This window comes from Colius striatus, chromosome 4, assembly GCF_028858725.1.
Source record: "Colius striatus isolate bColStr4 chromosome 4, bColStr4.1.hap1, whole genome shotgun sequence".
NCBI classification, from domain to species: domain Eukaryota; kingdom Metazoa; phylum Chordata; class Aves; order Coliiformes; family Coliidae; genus Colius; species Colius striatus.
Window position 1 is genome coordinate 34,885,117 of NC_084762.1, and position 16,865 is coordinate 34,901,981.

Sequence of the window (16,865 nt, forward strand, 5' to 3'; positions counted from 1 at the left end):
CTATTGAGAAAGACTGTTCTTATACAAAAAAAACCCCTGCTTTATGATAACTCTTTCATATAAGCAAGGAAAAATTACCTGAAGAGAAGCTTACAATGTATACTGGATCAAGCTCATGGAAGTTTGGCAATCAACATTAAGTTGCTATTAACACATATTCTACTAACCAACTTCCACAAACAAAAGAATAGCCTAAAAAGTATTTGAGACAATGGAAGACTATGTATTTTATTCATCACTGTAGAATTTCCTGTAGGAAAAAAAGGACATGATAAAAATCAAGAGAAAACCATCTATATATCAAACCCAGTAGCTTCTCTCTGCAATAGGTAATAACAGATTTAATTTTTTTGCCCCTCAAGCAAACAGAAAATCCTCCACCAGTCACAGAACAAGTAACTGCACATTGTTAACCTCCCTATGGTTAAACCCACCCTCTAACATTAAACAAAAGAGACTGTTCATACACTTCTAGATAATACTTAAAATTCCCGAACTCAGAAGAATTTTATAAAACTGTACCTAGCTAATTCCACCTGCATGAACTATCTTTATCTTATCAGACACAATATCTGAACAAACACTTTGGAAGTTTTAACTTAATCAACATATTACAGTTTTTGTAAAGCCTTGTACTCACAGAGAAGCCTTACCAGTAGATTTAGTGCAATAAATTAAATTATTTCCATTTGTATTTAACATTCCTATCTCATCAGATCAAAAAGTAGCAGTAGATACCATGGTTCACTTCCACTGAGGAAATGGTGAAAATGTAAGAATCCTCTAAAAGGCTGGCCATATTTGTCCTCTATGACTTCTTTAAAAAAAGCTACCTAAAAGTGAGGAATGTCAAACTTGGGTTTTCTCCCTTATTACACCAGTTTATCACACTCACATCATTAAAGACCATGAGGAGAAAAGTATATCCCTTGCAAACTCAATTTCAAAAGCCTAGAAAATCCCTTCTGGAATCACTCACAGGAGCAATCATGAGAATCTGCATTACATCACAGACAGACATGGTCTCTCAAACCTAACTGGAGAGCTCAAGAAGATAATCAATTCTAGTTCCTCGTTATTGCCCTTCTGCACATATCTGTAGATAAAGCTGGCTAATGCAGCACAAACCAAGGTTAAAGTTACCCAAAACTCAACTTTGTGCAGCAAGCTCCTCAACTGCTATGTACATTCCCTAGGTATCTTTGTTCGGATTTTCAATCCTTCTAACAGCAGAAGAGCAGCAAACAGAAGTGAGAATGTATTCCACTGATTACTTCTTATCCTCCATGCTATGAAAAACTGAATGACAGCGCCAACATAACACACTCTGCTTCAGCTTCAAATTCTAGCTCTCCTATAGGCCCTGTGTGAAATTACTGGGAAAGACATTCTTGCAATTCTCTATTAATTAATTGTTACGTTCATCTCTGTTTTACCAAGGAATTATAGGGCGTTATGAGAATATATTCATTAGCTATTGAAAGGTGTTCCTATTTTTTAAAATTTAATTTTCCAGCTGCAGATTGAATTTTAAATTGGAAGGCATCACACCACCTATTCTTCTGACATCTGCACCAAGTATCAAAGTCAGAGCTGATGAAGTAGATGAAAAAAAAAATCACTTAGTGATAGAAATTACTGCTAAAAATCACTTAGGCATCTTAATGCTTGGTTTCATTACTCTGATGTTTTCAGCAATTCACAAAGTTTCCTCAATATTTCCTATTCAGCTTTGTACCATTATAGATACACTAACATGAAACAACACTGTACTCAAGTTATAACTTAGTGGTGTACAGGACAAAACATGAAATGATAAACTGATAAGAAGACTAAAGAAGGAATACATTCCCTACAGATGACATTGCCTGTCTAGTTTAGGGAAAAATGCAAACAGGTCTTTCATCCCAAATCTACTGGTCAAAACTGCTGTAAAGCTGTCTGCGGTTGGTATGGAGAAACATGAAATCGATGTGTTCATGATTAGAAGTCCAGCAATAAAAGTGTATACTTTATCATCTCCAATTCTCCAATACAAAGTGCAATTTTAAAAAAGTCTTAACAGAAGGAAGAAGCAATTACATGACTGAAAATTTCTTATTTTGGTCAATACAATCATGTCCGAAAACTATAGTAATGACTAGAAAACATCATGGTGGGAATTCTAGACGAGGGAATAGCTTCATGATTCAAGAGACAGATGGCAAGAGCACCTCACTGTGATATATCTCCCCAAAAATGACCACCCAGACTATCGCTTGAGGCCTTATCAATGTACACAAAAATAACAGAAATTGCTTCAAAATAACAGTATTTGTAAACAATAATCAGTTAGTAAAGACAGGATGGGAATACTTCCTTACATAGAATCATAGAATCAGAGAATGGTAGGGGTTGGAAGAGATCTTTAGAGATCATCTAGTCCAACCCCCTGCAGAAGTAGCTTCTGTTACTATTATTAAAACAGACTCCCCGCTAAAAGTTTTATATTTATTCTGAATTAGACCATTAATTCAATTCTCCATTCTACATAATATTAGTAAGAGACTAAGTACAACTCTTATGACATGTGTTATCAAAATTTTGATTATGAAGTTTAATGCCTTACCTCTTCTTTCTCATGTAGCATTATATGAGCTTTCAGACTAGCTACTCTGGAGAATTTCTTGTTGCACACAGGACAAGTGGGATCATCACCATTGTGAGTACATTTATGAAGTGTCAAGTTGAATTCAACATTAAATGACATCGGGCACTGGTCACATCTGTGAGGCTGTTTGTTAAAACCACAAAAATAAAGGCAAAACTCAATCTTCCCGTAAGTTATGTATCGTCTAGGTTACACATATAACCATACAAATCAAAACATTTCATTTTTTTTTAAAACAATCAAAGCACATATACATTGTAACGATCCTTAAAAACAGCAGTCAATTATTTCGTCTTCCCTGAAAATGCAAGTACAGCGTTTCAAAAGCATTTGCAGAAAGGCAGCAGAGACTCAACACTGAGACTGTCTGAGGAAAATTAAGTTAGTAGGAGAAGAGAATGCACAAAAGATGGAAACAGATTTCCCTACTTGAACTAAGACCATGAACTCTCCTTAAAGCAAAATTAATAATTGAACCAGCAAAGCAAAGAACTTGGTTTGTGCTACGATTGACTGCTCTTCAGCTGTTATCTGCATAATCACTTTTCACTCTTTAAGAGCACCCTCACTTTGCACGTGTGCAATAGCATGCTTTTAACAATATCAACTTCCTTTTTCTATATAAGAATTTTACAATGTTGAAACTTGTGGATGAAGTTCTTGGTATACATGAATTATCATCTGAAACTCTTAAAAAGTTTCTAAAAATTAATCTGTACCCACAGTTGCCTTAAAGAGTAATAAAATTATTTTTCATCACATGTAGTTTTGGCTTTGTGAAACAGAAAAGAAAGAACAGGAATTAGGTGTTTCAGATTGCAGATGAAATCTGTAGCAAAAGCATCGTTTAAACTGTCAGTCCAGTTTTAATCACTTACCTGTATTTTTCTCATTTTTTCCCAAATTTGATTTGTAAGCAGCTAAAGGAATAACAATCAACTAATACATACATACTAGATTAAGTTTCTTGACATTACTGAAAAGACCTCTAAGAGACTAGTGAGGTCCACATAATCAATATCAGTATTACTTACTTTTTATTGCTAAAAGGTAGAAACAGTTTGCAAATTCAAATAAAAGTATATACATTTTCTTGTCCTGAGTATTTTACAATTTTCTTTTTTAAATGGCTAAAATTAAAAATTACTGAACTGGAACCAACAATCTAACTAAATGACATCAAAATAAGATCCTGTCTCAAAGGAAACATATGAAAACATAGGTGAGAAACTTCATAAAACTGGAGGTCCCCAAGTGATGTTATTAAAAAACCCCGAAAATTATTTATTGTGTTAGCTTTGTCAGTATACAAAATATCAATCTATACTGGTATTTGTTCAGTTTGTATATCCACTAAAATTCATACCTTGTCATTTTGCTCATGATCCCTCATGTGGCGCTGGAACTGGGTCTCTTTTGGAAAAGACAGCAAACAGATCTCACACTTACGGAAGTTAGGTACTTGGTATGGAAAACTGTTCTCTGTATTTGGTGTCAGAACATCATCTAGAAAATAAGCATCAAAACATTCATTTGAAGTCATATTTCACTTACTTATAACTAATTGTAAAAACCAGAATGCTTTGAAACAGAAACTACTTAAACTCCTGGAAGATGTTTTTACAAGATTCTAACTTCACTGGACCTTGAAGATCTTAGGCATAAACATTACTCCTTCCACTGATACAGGATCAAAGGAATACATCCATGCCTCTAACTGTCAACCACTAAGCAGATACATAATCTGCCTTTTCCTAGTAATTTGAAATAAATCCTTTCTCTGCTTCATAATCATCCATCAAGTATGCAACAAATAAAAATGCTGCCAAATATTTTAAGTATGAGTAAGACACTGTCAGGGGTTACTTTTCATAATATCATATCATATCATATCCCATGTTTAAAAAAAAAAAAACACAGCAATTCTGAATACACAGGTTTTCTGCCCATTCCTACTCCTTTCTCTCTCTTTAAGAAAAAAATAAGCATATTTTCCTTCTTTTGCTTCTGGCAATGCAGAAGATTTATTAGTTACTTTTACAGTAGCAAAACCAACATCAAAGTTTCAAATATCTGAGAGATGCACTAAACTCAAACTATGTACATATGCATTCAATGGAGAATTTTATTTTTTATAGACACAGTCTAGACTACTGCAGTTTTCTTGTTTTGAATTCCATCACACAACTTTTGGTATACAAGTTGTGAACTTCTATATCCTCTTGTGCAAATGGCTGAAGTCAGTCTTATAAATATTTTCCTTATTATTTTATACATTTATCCAAGACAAACACATTTCACACCTGAGAAGATAATGTATTACTGATTAAAAAAACACCACCAAACAAATCAAAACACTGGAAGAAAAGCAATTGGCAGGAGGGGTTCAAATATGTAATTTCACTCACAGTAGTACTAATCAAATGAAAATAAAAATCAATTTACTCATCCTACAGTTAAGAACATAAAAGAGAAAAATAAGCCACAGAATTCAGTTTGAAACACTGCCACAACTCAAAGTGCATCAACAACAGAAAGCAAAAAAAAGAGAACGTTGATTTTGTTATCTAGACAGGCAAAGCCTGACACTTCCCTTTAAGAAAGTCTGTACTTCTCATCGTCTATGTAAAGTCTTAAACATAGGAAGTAACAACACAACTAGGAGTTTACAGTATTCTGTAAACATTTCCTCAGAGGAAACCAAATATTACAATTCATATAGTATTTCTGCTCAGTACTGCACCTCCCTTAAAGTTCTGTCTCATTCAATACACCATCTTCCGAAAGGTTGACAAAAAAAAATCAGTATCTTACAACCTGATCACATTTTTTTCCTACTAAAATTATCATAAACTCAAAAAGCTTGTAGTCAAGGAAGCTCTAGGAAACATTTCAGCACAAGATATTTTGGGTGAGAAATCACAACTAAAAACAATGTCCTGAAACTAACTTACACTTCCCATTTCTGGATTAAGTTGCCCAATTAACTTTTGCTTTACAAAGCTTGGTTATGCACCCTTCTGTTAGAAACAATATCACAATATTTAACATGTATAAACTTAAACCTACTGCATCCTTTATAAAGAACTTTCAACTTTTGTAGTGCATGCAAATCCTATCAATAACAGGTGTCCTTTCCATCCTTGAAATGGTCACAAATCTTCAAGAGTTGAAAAGCACAGCTTTAATTACAAGACACTGTCCTTTAAGTGTCCTTGTGATAAATATACCTAAGTAGAATCAGTTCCTGTAAACACTGGTGCGACAAGAAAAAGATGAAAGAAGAATTGACTCCAATAATTGGACTATATGAAAACTTAATGCGAGAAGCTTTCTTTTCCCCTAGAAAAATGAGAACTTGTTCAACCCCATGAAGGCCTGACCTCTCACTTAATTGACAACTGAAACATGACCCAATTGATGACTTTAGAAAGGCTTTAAAACCTTCTCCCTGAACCAAAGAGATTATTATCTTTAAACATTCATTTGAGATCAAAGACACCAGACAACATACAAAAACAAGGTCTAAGGAATTGAAATAGCAACAAGTAATTTTGAAATAATCAAAGGTGCTAACTTCTCTACATTTTTAAACAAAGAAAAAGCAACATGCTCACTCCTGTCTTAGTAATGCTACCAAACAATTTACCTCTTAGGTCAATAACATTTCTAGATATCATCTTTATTAAAATGTGTGTCATAACTGTATCAAACAGAAAACTAATTAATATACATGGCATGAATTTTCTTCTGGAAACAAAAGAGGAGTATAAATTAAATACAAGGTAATGAAAAATCAAATATCCTTCTGATGTTTCTACAGAATTCGATAATTTTAAGTGTATGAAATCATACCACTTGATGTAGAGATACACAGGAAGATATTTCTGCTTTTCTTTAAAAGAAAGGAAATTATCATCACTAAAATAAATTAAAAGGGGCAACAAAAGCATAATCTTAAAATGTTCCATAGGAAAGTGAGAACTTTGGTAATTGAGCTGCACACATCGCATCCTGTACCAGAGCATAAGGACTTTCTCAAGGCTAGCTCATGGGTGATTATAAACTCTGAGCTGCCCACAAGCCTTTCCACCTTTCTAAAAGCCCTCAGATCCAAGGAAGAAGAACTAGTAGGCATACATTTAGAATATCCGTTGCTTATGTCTGCAAGATCTTAAGCATTACTCTTTTCTAAGAAAAATCTTTGTATCTCCATGCAAAGCCAAATTTTATGCTATAATACAGAATGAAAACGACTGCTTGGCAATATTGAGAAAACAGAAAATATATTACCAAATATAGTAACAAGCAAGTGAGCTTTATTTTAACTTTTTAGGCAGGTGCCACAGATTCATAAAGTATTAGTTGGGTCTGTTTTCCTTTCCAAGTCAAAATGAAATAACAGTTTGACAAAGCTTTTTGTTTAGAAGAACAGACAAAGACATTATTTACACTGATACCTCTATACCATAGCAAGTCAAAGTAGTAACTTACATTACCATATGTAAAGAAAATCAGTTATAAAACTCAGCTGTGCCAAAACCTTTCCATGTATCAGAGAAAATACCACTTCCTGATGCATCAGCTTGGACAGTGAAACAAGACAAACACTGCAAAAAATAAACCTATCTTAAAAGCCAGCATTTTTGAATACCCAAAACCATGCAATGATGCCAATTCAAGAAGTTGGCAGTGAGATACAGATCACATACTTTCAAGTGCACTGAGAAATTTGGGGGTTTTGGTGTTTGGGATTTTTTTTTTAATTTAAAAAAGAACAAGTCTAAATATTCACCATGTACCAAAGGAAAGCAAAATAATACTACTGACACAAGTGACAATGTTTGATGGTCACAAGTTCTCATTTATCAGGCAACCAACTCTATCATAAATAGCTAATACAGTTGCTATGCTCTCAGAAAAAAAATATATTAGGTACACAGACTAAGCAATCAGATATGCTCTGTTTAGATGAAAAGACAAGTCTGGTAATGAACTAACAGACTGCCGTTCAAGTCAACAGCAAAGAACTATAAGTTTGAGGCTCCAGTTGGGAGAAGACATTAACTGATTAAGCATGTGACAACAAAATCCCATGAAAAATTGGCATGCTTTTGCTGGAAAGCAGCTACTTATTGACATCCATAAACAAATACACACGCAGAGAAAACGTAAAATGAGTATCACAGTAAGAAATCCTCTGAAAAAATAAGTGATTCATTCACATCTACACACTACAAAAAATTATAAACCCCACTGAACAAGCTGCAAAGTTTAAAATACTACGGTTTATTAATATTAGCCACAGGGAAACAGTACAACAACTACAGTCTTTTTTCCTTCTTTTTTTTGTAATTTGCATGTTCATGTAGCTGCAACATAAATCAACTCCATTCCATCACAGCTTGAGACAGCCAAGTATCAATACAATCAAACTACACAGGGAGCACTTATTATGCACTGTCAAACACACATTTTATCTGTATTATTAACAGTTTGTCCAAAGTGCTCAAAACCACCAGAATCAAATTTGCAAAGAACCTATTAATGATAATAAACTTTGAGTTTTAAAATGGACTTATTTAAATATTCTTAATGTTAAAATCTTTTATTTCTTTTCAAAGTAATTGTCCCTCACAAAGCAGCAGCAGTGAAGCTTCAGGTCAACTCAGCTACAGATTTCTGTGATACAGTCTTCGTGAAAACCTGACCTCAGGAGTTGAGTCAGCAAGCAGGTGCTCTCTGCTATAAGCCACTGAGGGGGACTCAACGTGGAGAAGACAGAATTAGAGCACTACCATTCCTTCCTTATGTAAGCAGCACTGTGCCTCATGGCAGCCTGCAATCCTCTCTACAAAGAGCAGATGGACTCATTCAACTGGAAATGCAGCACAGCCTTATTAGATCTCTAATAGCCTACTCGCATCCAGCTGAGAGAGGACACTGCAAATACAACACTCAAGCTGGCGGAACTCCTGGCTGAAAACTTGCCACTTGAAGTTGAATGGCAGCTGGCAAGTCTAGGGTCTGACCTTATCAAAAACAATTTAAGTGGAAAGTGGCACGACAAGAGAACAAAATAGAGATGGCAATACTGATGTTTCTTCATACAGCATTTGAAGTCATAGAACCCAAATGGTAATGAGTCACTAAAATATTTTGCTTAGTTCTGCAATCGTGAAAGAATCACGTTAGTTTAAACCTAGCTCAGCACTCTTAAATAGAAACAGCAAACAGTCATTCCTTGGGGCTTCTAATGGGAGGAGCAGAGGATTCAACTTTGAATCCATGTATTGGATCAAAATCCAGGAACCAGTCAAGATTTGCTCACGTAAGACAAGACAGTTTTATTACATTTTGGTCAATACTCAAAAAAGTAATACCAGTCCAGACACTTAGCTTCTAGGATCACACTGATGGGATGCAAGTCCATGAGCCAATTGCTCGGCATTTACCCACACAAAGCAGCTGCACTCCTTTCAAGGGGCACAGGTGACTCGGGAAGTTGCACAGCCACACAGATGCACTGCAGGCAGCAGAGAAGCCTTACTGGACACATAAGTAATAGCTCCATCATAGTCAGTTAGATATTAAATAGATTGTACTGGGATCTGGCTGGGAGGGAGCTAATTTTCTTCATAGCAGCCCGTATGGTGCTCTGCTTTAAATTCATGACTAAACCAATGCTGATAACACACCAGCATTTTAGCTGTTGCTGAACAGTGTGCTTATACAGTGTGAAGACCTTCTCTGTATCTCACTCTGCCCCCACAATGAGTAGGCTGAAGGTACATGAGAGGCTGGAGAGGACAGCTGATACAAATTAACCCAAGGGATAGTCCATGCCACACAACACCACAATTGGCAACACCAATTCAGTGATTGTCTTTGCTCAGAGGCTGACTGAGCATCAGTCTGCTTTTGAGAGGTGGTGAATGTTTGCCTTCACACTACTTGGTAGATTGGTTTCTGGGGTTTTTTATGTTTTTCCTTCACGTATTTCCTTTCTTGCTTTTGTTATTCCAGTTCTTTTTCTTACCTTGCTGCAGAAGGAAGGGAGCAAGCACCTGGGGGGTGTTTGGTTGCTGCCCAGGGCCAATCCACCACATAGATATACCATCCATATCATCCTAATCTACAGAGATAATTGAAAACTGGCATATATCGCTGTATTTCTTGATAAATATTCCAAAACAGGAGTTAAACTTTTCTGACAGCTGTGTATAATATACCCAGTGAGCTATTTTCAGCTGTTTGTTTTTACATGATTTGGATGTCTCATGCTTGAGACCTTGAGCTTTACCTATGCCTAGCCATTACACTGTTAACAGAAACTTCAGAATTATCTAAATGATTTTGCTAAATGATCTTCTCTGAGATTAAACACAATGCAACTATGGCAGAAAAACTCAAAAGAAAGATAGATGAGCGGTCTCAAATACAAATTTAATTATATTTGTACGCATTTAATACATAGAATGAGGTATGAGGTCTGAATGCAACTACAATAGGGAATAAAATAACAATGACCTGTAATTGGAACAAAGTGGTAGAGAAGGGGCAGAACAAGAGCTGCAGTTATCACACAGCCAGAACTTAAACACAAGTTAGATAACTGCATAGATTACTGGGGAAAAACTATTGACATATTTCAAGTATAGTGAGAAATTAATGTGGAATTTAAACACACTGTGTAATCTACTTATCACTGAGATCCAACATACCCCTCATACATAAATTGCAGAACAGTGAGATGACCAGACAAAAGTATCACTTAAGATTATATTTTCCAAGGCAAAAGTCTGAGCAGTTGTCCCTCCTGTATGTTTTTCAAAATGAATTCCCTACGCTTGCCATATTTAAAAGACTGAGGCCATATCACAGAAGCAGTACCATCACCTCCTTATTCTTGCCTACACAACACCACTCGTATTATTCTGTCAGAGGTCACCAGATAAAATCCTAATGCACAACTACTAAAAGAATCTACAGTATATATATTCATGGAAGACAAAACCAGTGAGTTCAAGTTGCATTTTTCTTCAATAATACGAAATTGGAATGTAAAGCCTCAGGACTGACTTTCCCCTAATTCACTCTGATGCTACACCACAGCAGCATCAAAATGCACTCAGCCCTGCAGATGCAGACCTCAAGCTACATTGCCTTCTCGATGTTTTTTATCTTTGTGCAGTAAATATTTACCACACTTCATATGTTGTGCTGGTTTGGGCTGGGGTATAGTTTAATTTTCTTCACTGTAGTTGGCATGGGGGCTATGTGCTGGATCTGTGCTGAAAACAGTGTTGATAGAACAGGGATGGTTCAGTTATTGCTGAGCAGTGCCTGCATAGTGTTGAGAAGTTTTCTGCTTCTCAACCCACTCCACCAGTGAGTGGGCTAGGGGTGCACAAGAAGCTGGGAGGGAACACAGCCAGGACAGCTGGCCTAGACTGACCAAAGGGATATCCCAGACCATATGCCACCATGCGCAGCATAGAAAGTCGAGTGAAGAGGAAGAGGGGGATATTTGGAGTGATAGCGTTTCTCTTCCCAAATCATCATTACCTGTGCTGGAATCCTGCCTTCCTGGGGATGGCTGAACATCTGTCTGCCCATGGGAAGTGCTGAACACATTCCTTGGTTTTGCTTTGCCTATAAAACCATCTTTATCTCAAGCCATGAGTTTTCTTCCGTGTACACTTAAGATTCTCTTTCCCATCCCACCTGGGGGGAGAAGAATGAGTGACTGTGTAGTTACCAGTTTACCAGCTGGATTTAAACCTCAACATATGTTAATTCTGTTAAAATTCAGGCCCTCTGAAGGCACAAAATACTCAGGTTGAAGTGTACTCATAAAGGAAATCAGTTTACTCTTGTGTAAAAGTAGCCTTTGAGTTTAAATATAGGACATACACTTTAGGCTTAACATCTGCTTCAGTATATCCTGCAAATATTTCACTTTGCTGTTCAAGGAATTCCCCTATTGCTATTTGAAATTGATCAGACTGTTGAGAGAATCAGAATGGCTCATTTCATGTTGTTACTATTCAAACAGTGATGACCTTTGCTGTGCTGAAGGAAAATTTAGGAGTGAAAAGAAGGCTGCGGGTGCAAGAACAGTATTAAGAGTTCTCAAAATCTTTCTCATATACCTGAAGTAACAAGAGAAATAATGATGCAGTAACTACCAACTTGTGGCAACACCTACACCTTTATTGGGACAAAATGTAAACTCTTACAAATAAGCAGAAAGAACCAGTGACACATTCTCAAATATTCAACTAAGTTATCATATGACCTAGAGAAAACCCCGGTCCACTACAGTAGCTAATAAAATAGCCATAACCACACAAAATATCACTCTGCATCTGTAACAAACGTCTATAAACATTGCATTTTCATTAGCTATCTAACCAAACAGTAAAAGTCTGGTACTTATCTCAATTGCAGCTTAACAGCAGCTCTTCATTGCTACATTCTAATGAAACTAAAGATTTGGATAAGATTTTTCCAAAAAACATCTGTACAATATGAGGCCTACTGTATTTCTTTAAACTTTTCTCAAAGCAACCTTCCAAAACTCGTGTGTTTCAAAGCTGATGTATTTTAAGGCTTTTTCTTTTCCATTTTCAAGCACTTGTCCCAAGTACAAAAAATACTTAAAATTAGCATCTTCTATTACATAGCTATCTTAAAGAAAGCATACAAAGAATATTCTATGCAAAGCCAGTCAGTAAAACTGAAAATAAAGGTAATAGTTTGTGGGATTATTACAAAGCAAGTCTGCTAAGATATCCAAGCTTAAATCAGAGAAATACTCAGAAAAGGGCACAAGAAAACATACCAATATAAATAGAACACAATAAATCTTCCCCCGCATGTTTTCTATGTGCAATCTTAGCTGCACAGTAGCAGTGGGAATTGCTTTCTAGTGTCTTACAGAGACTCCTAAGGGAACTGAGTAAACAGAACTGTCCCTCAGACCTTAGTTCTGGAACGTTGGCAACAATGCACAACAGACTACAGAAAAATGCCTAAAACTCTGGCAGTTTGAACACAGTAATGCAACCACACTCAAAACTCTGAGGCCACACACATGAATAAGTCTTTAACTTCCTTCTCAAGTCAGAGGCTATGTCACAAGAACCCCCCCATATACGTGTGGTTTTAGTCCATTAATACCAACTATGCCTTAAGAGCTGCTTCTCCTTACTTTAAAACCAGCTGCATGGAGTATCATTTTTTTCTATTGCATTCTTCTTGCTTTATATAAAATCAGGGTCTCATCCTGAAACGTTCAGGAAGGCAAGAGCCAAGGACCTGCCACACCTCTGTAAACGGATTTGCTACACAATCCCTGCTAAGCAGCCAGAGCAAGAATCACGGAGCAAGAATCACAGGTGATTAGCTCTTTTAAGCTTCTTGAAAATCACACCCTATACTACATATCCACCTCAAAGGAGAATCACAGAATGGGTAAGATTGGAAGGAACTTCTGGAGGTCATCTAGTCCAATCCCTCTGCTCAATCAAGGTCATCTAGAGACAGCTACCCAGGATTGCATATAGATGGGTTTTTAATATCTCTGGAAGGAGACTCCACAACTGCCTGGGTAACCAATGACAGTGCTCTGTCAACCTCACAGGAAAAAAGTGCTTCCTTATGCTGAGACAGAACTCCCCCTGTGCTTCAGTTTGTGCCTATCAGAAAGGTTAATTGGAAACATTACTTAAGTAGCAAAAAAAACCACCAAAACCCTGCAAAACAGTTTTGGGAAAACATTACCAATGCAAAAAAGAAAGCTCTCTGAGAATAACAGCCAGGGAGGTCATGATACTGTTTTGACTATGGCTGCCTAGAAGTTAGATTTTTATCTAATATTTAATTTTCCTAGATCAAAGAATATGTTCTAGTATTTGATATGCATGGTGGTTAAAGAAGTCTAAGAAATCTGCACAACAAAGCAGTACTGATTCACCTTTATTTTCTTCCAAAGCTATACTACCACAAGCACACAGACTATAGAAGTACAGAGAGCAGCACTTCTCTTCCATGACAGACATGAGAATATCAGGGCTGTAGAAATTCTGATGGTCACACAATGAAGGAACATCACCTAAAAACATACCATTTCCTAAGCAAAAGAAACAATGGTTATTTTTGTTAACACTACTTTAAAAATAAAATTCCTCCTGCTAAAAGCACAGTCTATGGAATTTACAACCAATTTTCAAAGTTGGTAGGCTTGTCTCTGAAAGGGCCAAACAGCCAAACGTCCTGAGAATACAAACTTCCCAGATTCAAGCTCTCCTGCTCAGCCAGGGCATCTTCATTCATGATGTGCTTCTAACCACATTGTAAGCGTAGAAAAAAAAGTGCCACACTTGCTAGCATTGACTTTGTTGTTTTCCCCAAACTTCAAAGACTCTAGAACCTAGAACATCAGGCTATCCAGGACAGCGTCCTTGCAATTGCAGACTGCAGAAGTTAAATGACTAGTCCTTGTAATTCTAAACCATTGCTGCAATCAGACTATCTCTACAAAACAATTTCCTTAATTAGCAAATTTCTTTAAAAAAAAAAAACAAAACAAACCAAAACCAAAACATGAAAACCACAAGATTTAACTCACAGTAAGTCCAGTCAGCCATATCTCTTACCCTAAGAAGGGTCTGAGATCAAGGACCAAACTACAAGGAAAAGGAATAGAGCTACTAGGCACTTTTCATGGACAGCTTGACTCAATCTTATCTTTTCCTCATTCGTGTATCATGTCATTATTACAGGAACTTACACAGCTATGGTACATGTGTACCCTTGCAAGAACTACTAGGGAAACAGGCAGATATTTATGTTAAAATGAACTTTAAAAAAAACCAAACAAACCCCTCAGCTTCTAAAATGAGTAACAGCCAAAGCTCTTTGGGTCCTTCATTATATACTTATCAGTGTTCAAAAGCTGAGATCAACAGCCCTAAAAAAAACCCCAAAAACAAAAAAAAACTCCCACCAAAACTAAACCAAATACAAAGAAACCCACAAAAACTTCTGGTAGGAACCTGTGGCCCATTTAGCTTTCCATACTGGAGAAAATATTTCACCCAGCTTCCCAGCAGTCATTTACAGCATCATTTTTTTTTTGCCTGCCAGGACATTTCAATTCTACAAAACGTATTCTACAGAAAGCTCACCTACACATTCCTCTTTAAGAGCCAGAGCTCATCAGCAAGCATTCAAAAAACCAGACATTCTAAATATATACTAAAGATAATAACTAGTTGACTTTTCATGACAAAAATAACTATGATGTTTGAATGTGTTATGAAATCTGTCCACATTCTATCTGTTAAAAAATTAAATCACATCTTACTGCCACATGCTTGTGCTGAAAGTCACTGCAGAGGGCTTCAGGTCTACCCAAAGCACAGTATTTTTGCAGTTGGTGGCTTTATTCAGATACTACTCATGGACCCCACGTAACATCAGGAATTAATTACACAAGACAGCCATAAAACACATCTACAAATTGCTGTCAAAAAAACCCAAGCCCATCAAACCAATCCCACCCTGAAATATTCTCGAGTTATAAGAGACACTAAAATACAAGCAAGAAGTTAAAAATTAAAGCCTGAGACAAGACTAATACACACTTGTTAAAGAAAACTGGTGCTTTTCTAAACATGTACTCACAAAGAAAATTACTACAAAGGCTTTTTTTAAAGCCTAAAAAAAAAAAGTCCTCCTTGTAACTAGAGAGATGGAAGAGCTGAATTGTTATTTTTCACTCGTTTGTCATCCTTTATTCGAAGCTCTCATGAATTTGGCAGCGGGGAGTGGAGGCAGAGTGAGGGGAAGGGAAAGAGCGACGGAAGAACTCGAGAGCCTTCCTGTCCTGCCTGCCGCAAGCCTGCCCGGCCTCTTCCTCCAGCCCTAACCAGCCAGCCCAGCACCGGGACCTGCGCTCGCAGCACCCGCACCGCGGCCGCAGGCTGGCCGGGAGGAGGAGGAAGGGGAAGAAGGCAAGGCCTCTGGTCTAGGCCAAGAAAGCGTTCTTCGGCGTTAGCCTGACCGCCGCCCCACGACGGTGCAGCAAGCGAAGGCAATGGCCGCGCCGCGCCCTTTCCCCCTGCCCGGTCTGCGGGTGAGGACCTGCAACAGCCGCCACCGCTTCCCGAAAGGGAGGCGAGAGGCTTGGAGCGGGCCGCAGGGACTGACGGGACAACCGGGCTCCCCTCCGCCGGGCCGTGTGGGGCGGCAGTAGCTGCCCGCTCGGTATCATTCCGCAGGGCCGGGCCAGGCTCCCTCCCCTCCGCCCTCCCGCCTATACAGTCGCACAATAGACCCGGCCTTCCTCCCCCATATCCGGGGACTATATGCGAAGCCCGCGGAGGCTTTTCGCCTTCTCGCGGCGCTGGCGCTGCCACCCCCGGGCGCGCCTCGCGCCCGCCCGGCCGCGCTGTTTACCTGACTCGGTGCCGGCCTTGCTAGTCTCCCTGCTGGGTTTGGGAGGCCGCCCCCTCGGCATGGCTGCCCCCTCCCTCCCCCCACCCCACCCCCCCCACCGCGCACACACACATACACACACACACACACACTTGGCAACGGCGGAGGAAGCGGCGGTTGGTGAAGGGGAACGAGGGGGCGGGGACGAGAGAGCGAACCCGGCCCTACACACGGGCTGCCGGGCCCTCGGCGCTGTGGGTGCAGGCCGGGCAAGGGGCTGGCGCAGGCGCACATAGGCTCGCGGGGGCTGGGTGGGAGGGAGAGGGCGAGCGGGATAGAGGCGAACTCACGGCAAGGCAAGGGCAGGCGGCGCAGGCGCACTGAGCGCGCCGCGCCGCGGAGGGGGGGGCGCACGGCGGCGTGAAGGAGGTGGCGGAGGGGCGCTGGTAGGGAGGCTGCGGCGCGCATGCGCTCGCTGCCGGGGGGGGGGGGGTGGGGGGAAAACAGGCTCGTGTGCCCGGGGCAGCTGCTACATCCGGGTGCGGTGGCGCGTGCGCGGGGGCCGGTGGGTGGGGTCGGGGGAGTGTCAGCCAGGCCCCGCCGCAGCAGGTAGATGCTTGAGGCGGAGGGGAGCTCCGGTGGCGCTGCTTGTAGAAGCCGATAGCGCGGGTCGGCATAGCTGTTAGTCTGAGTTTCCCCTTCAGCTCGTAAGAAACAGGCGGGGCGATCTTAAGCCGCGGTCGGCCGAAGTTGTGGCCGCACTGTTCCG

The 16,865-nt window shown here is 39.2% G+C and overlaps 1 protein-coding gene across 8 annotated transcripts in view; it reads right to left on the reverse strand.

Moving 5' to 3' along the window:
* ZNF236 (zinc finger protein 236) overlaps positions 1 to 16,180 on the reverse strand; it is an 82,742-nt gene extending 66,562 nt beyond the window's left edge. For 7 of the 8 annotated variants that reach the window (XR_009818602.1, XM_061994827.1, XM_061994831.1 and 4 more), the window contains exons 1-3: positions 16,118 to 16,180; positions 4,017 to 4,156; positions 2,609 to 2,773 (exon numbers count right to left, since the gene is read on the reverse strand). Coding sequence is in view for 7 of the 8 variants with exons in the window: in XM_061994827.1 (XP_061850811.1) it covers positions 2,609 to 2,773; positions 4,017 to 4,156; positions 16,118 to 16,178 (366 nt within the window). In the remaining variant the exon portion in view is untranslated. Of the gene's footprint in view, positions 1 to 2,608; positions 2,774 to 4,016; positions 4,157 to 11,218; positions 11,359 to 16,117 lie in introns of those variants that run through there. The other variant, XM_061994829.1, reaches the window with a different exon arrangement.
* Between the last annotated feature and the right edge of the window lie 685 nt (positions 16,181 to 16,865).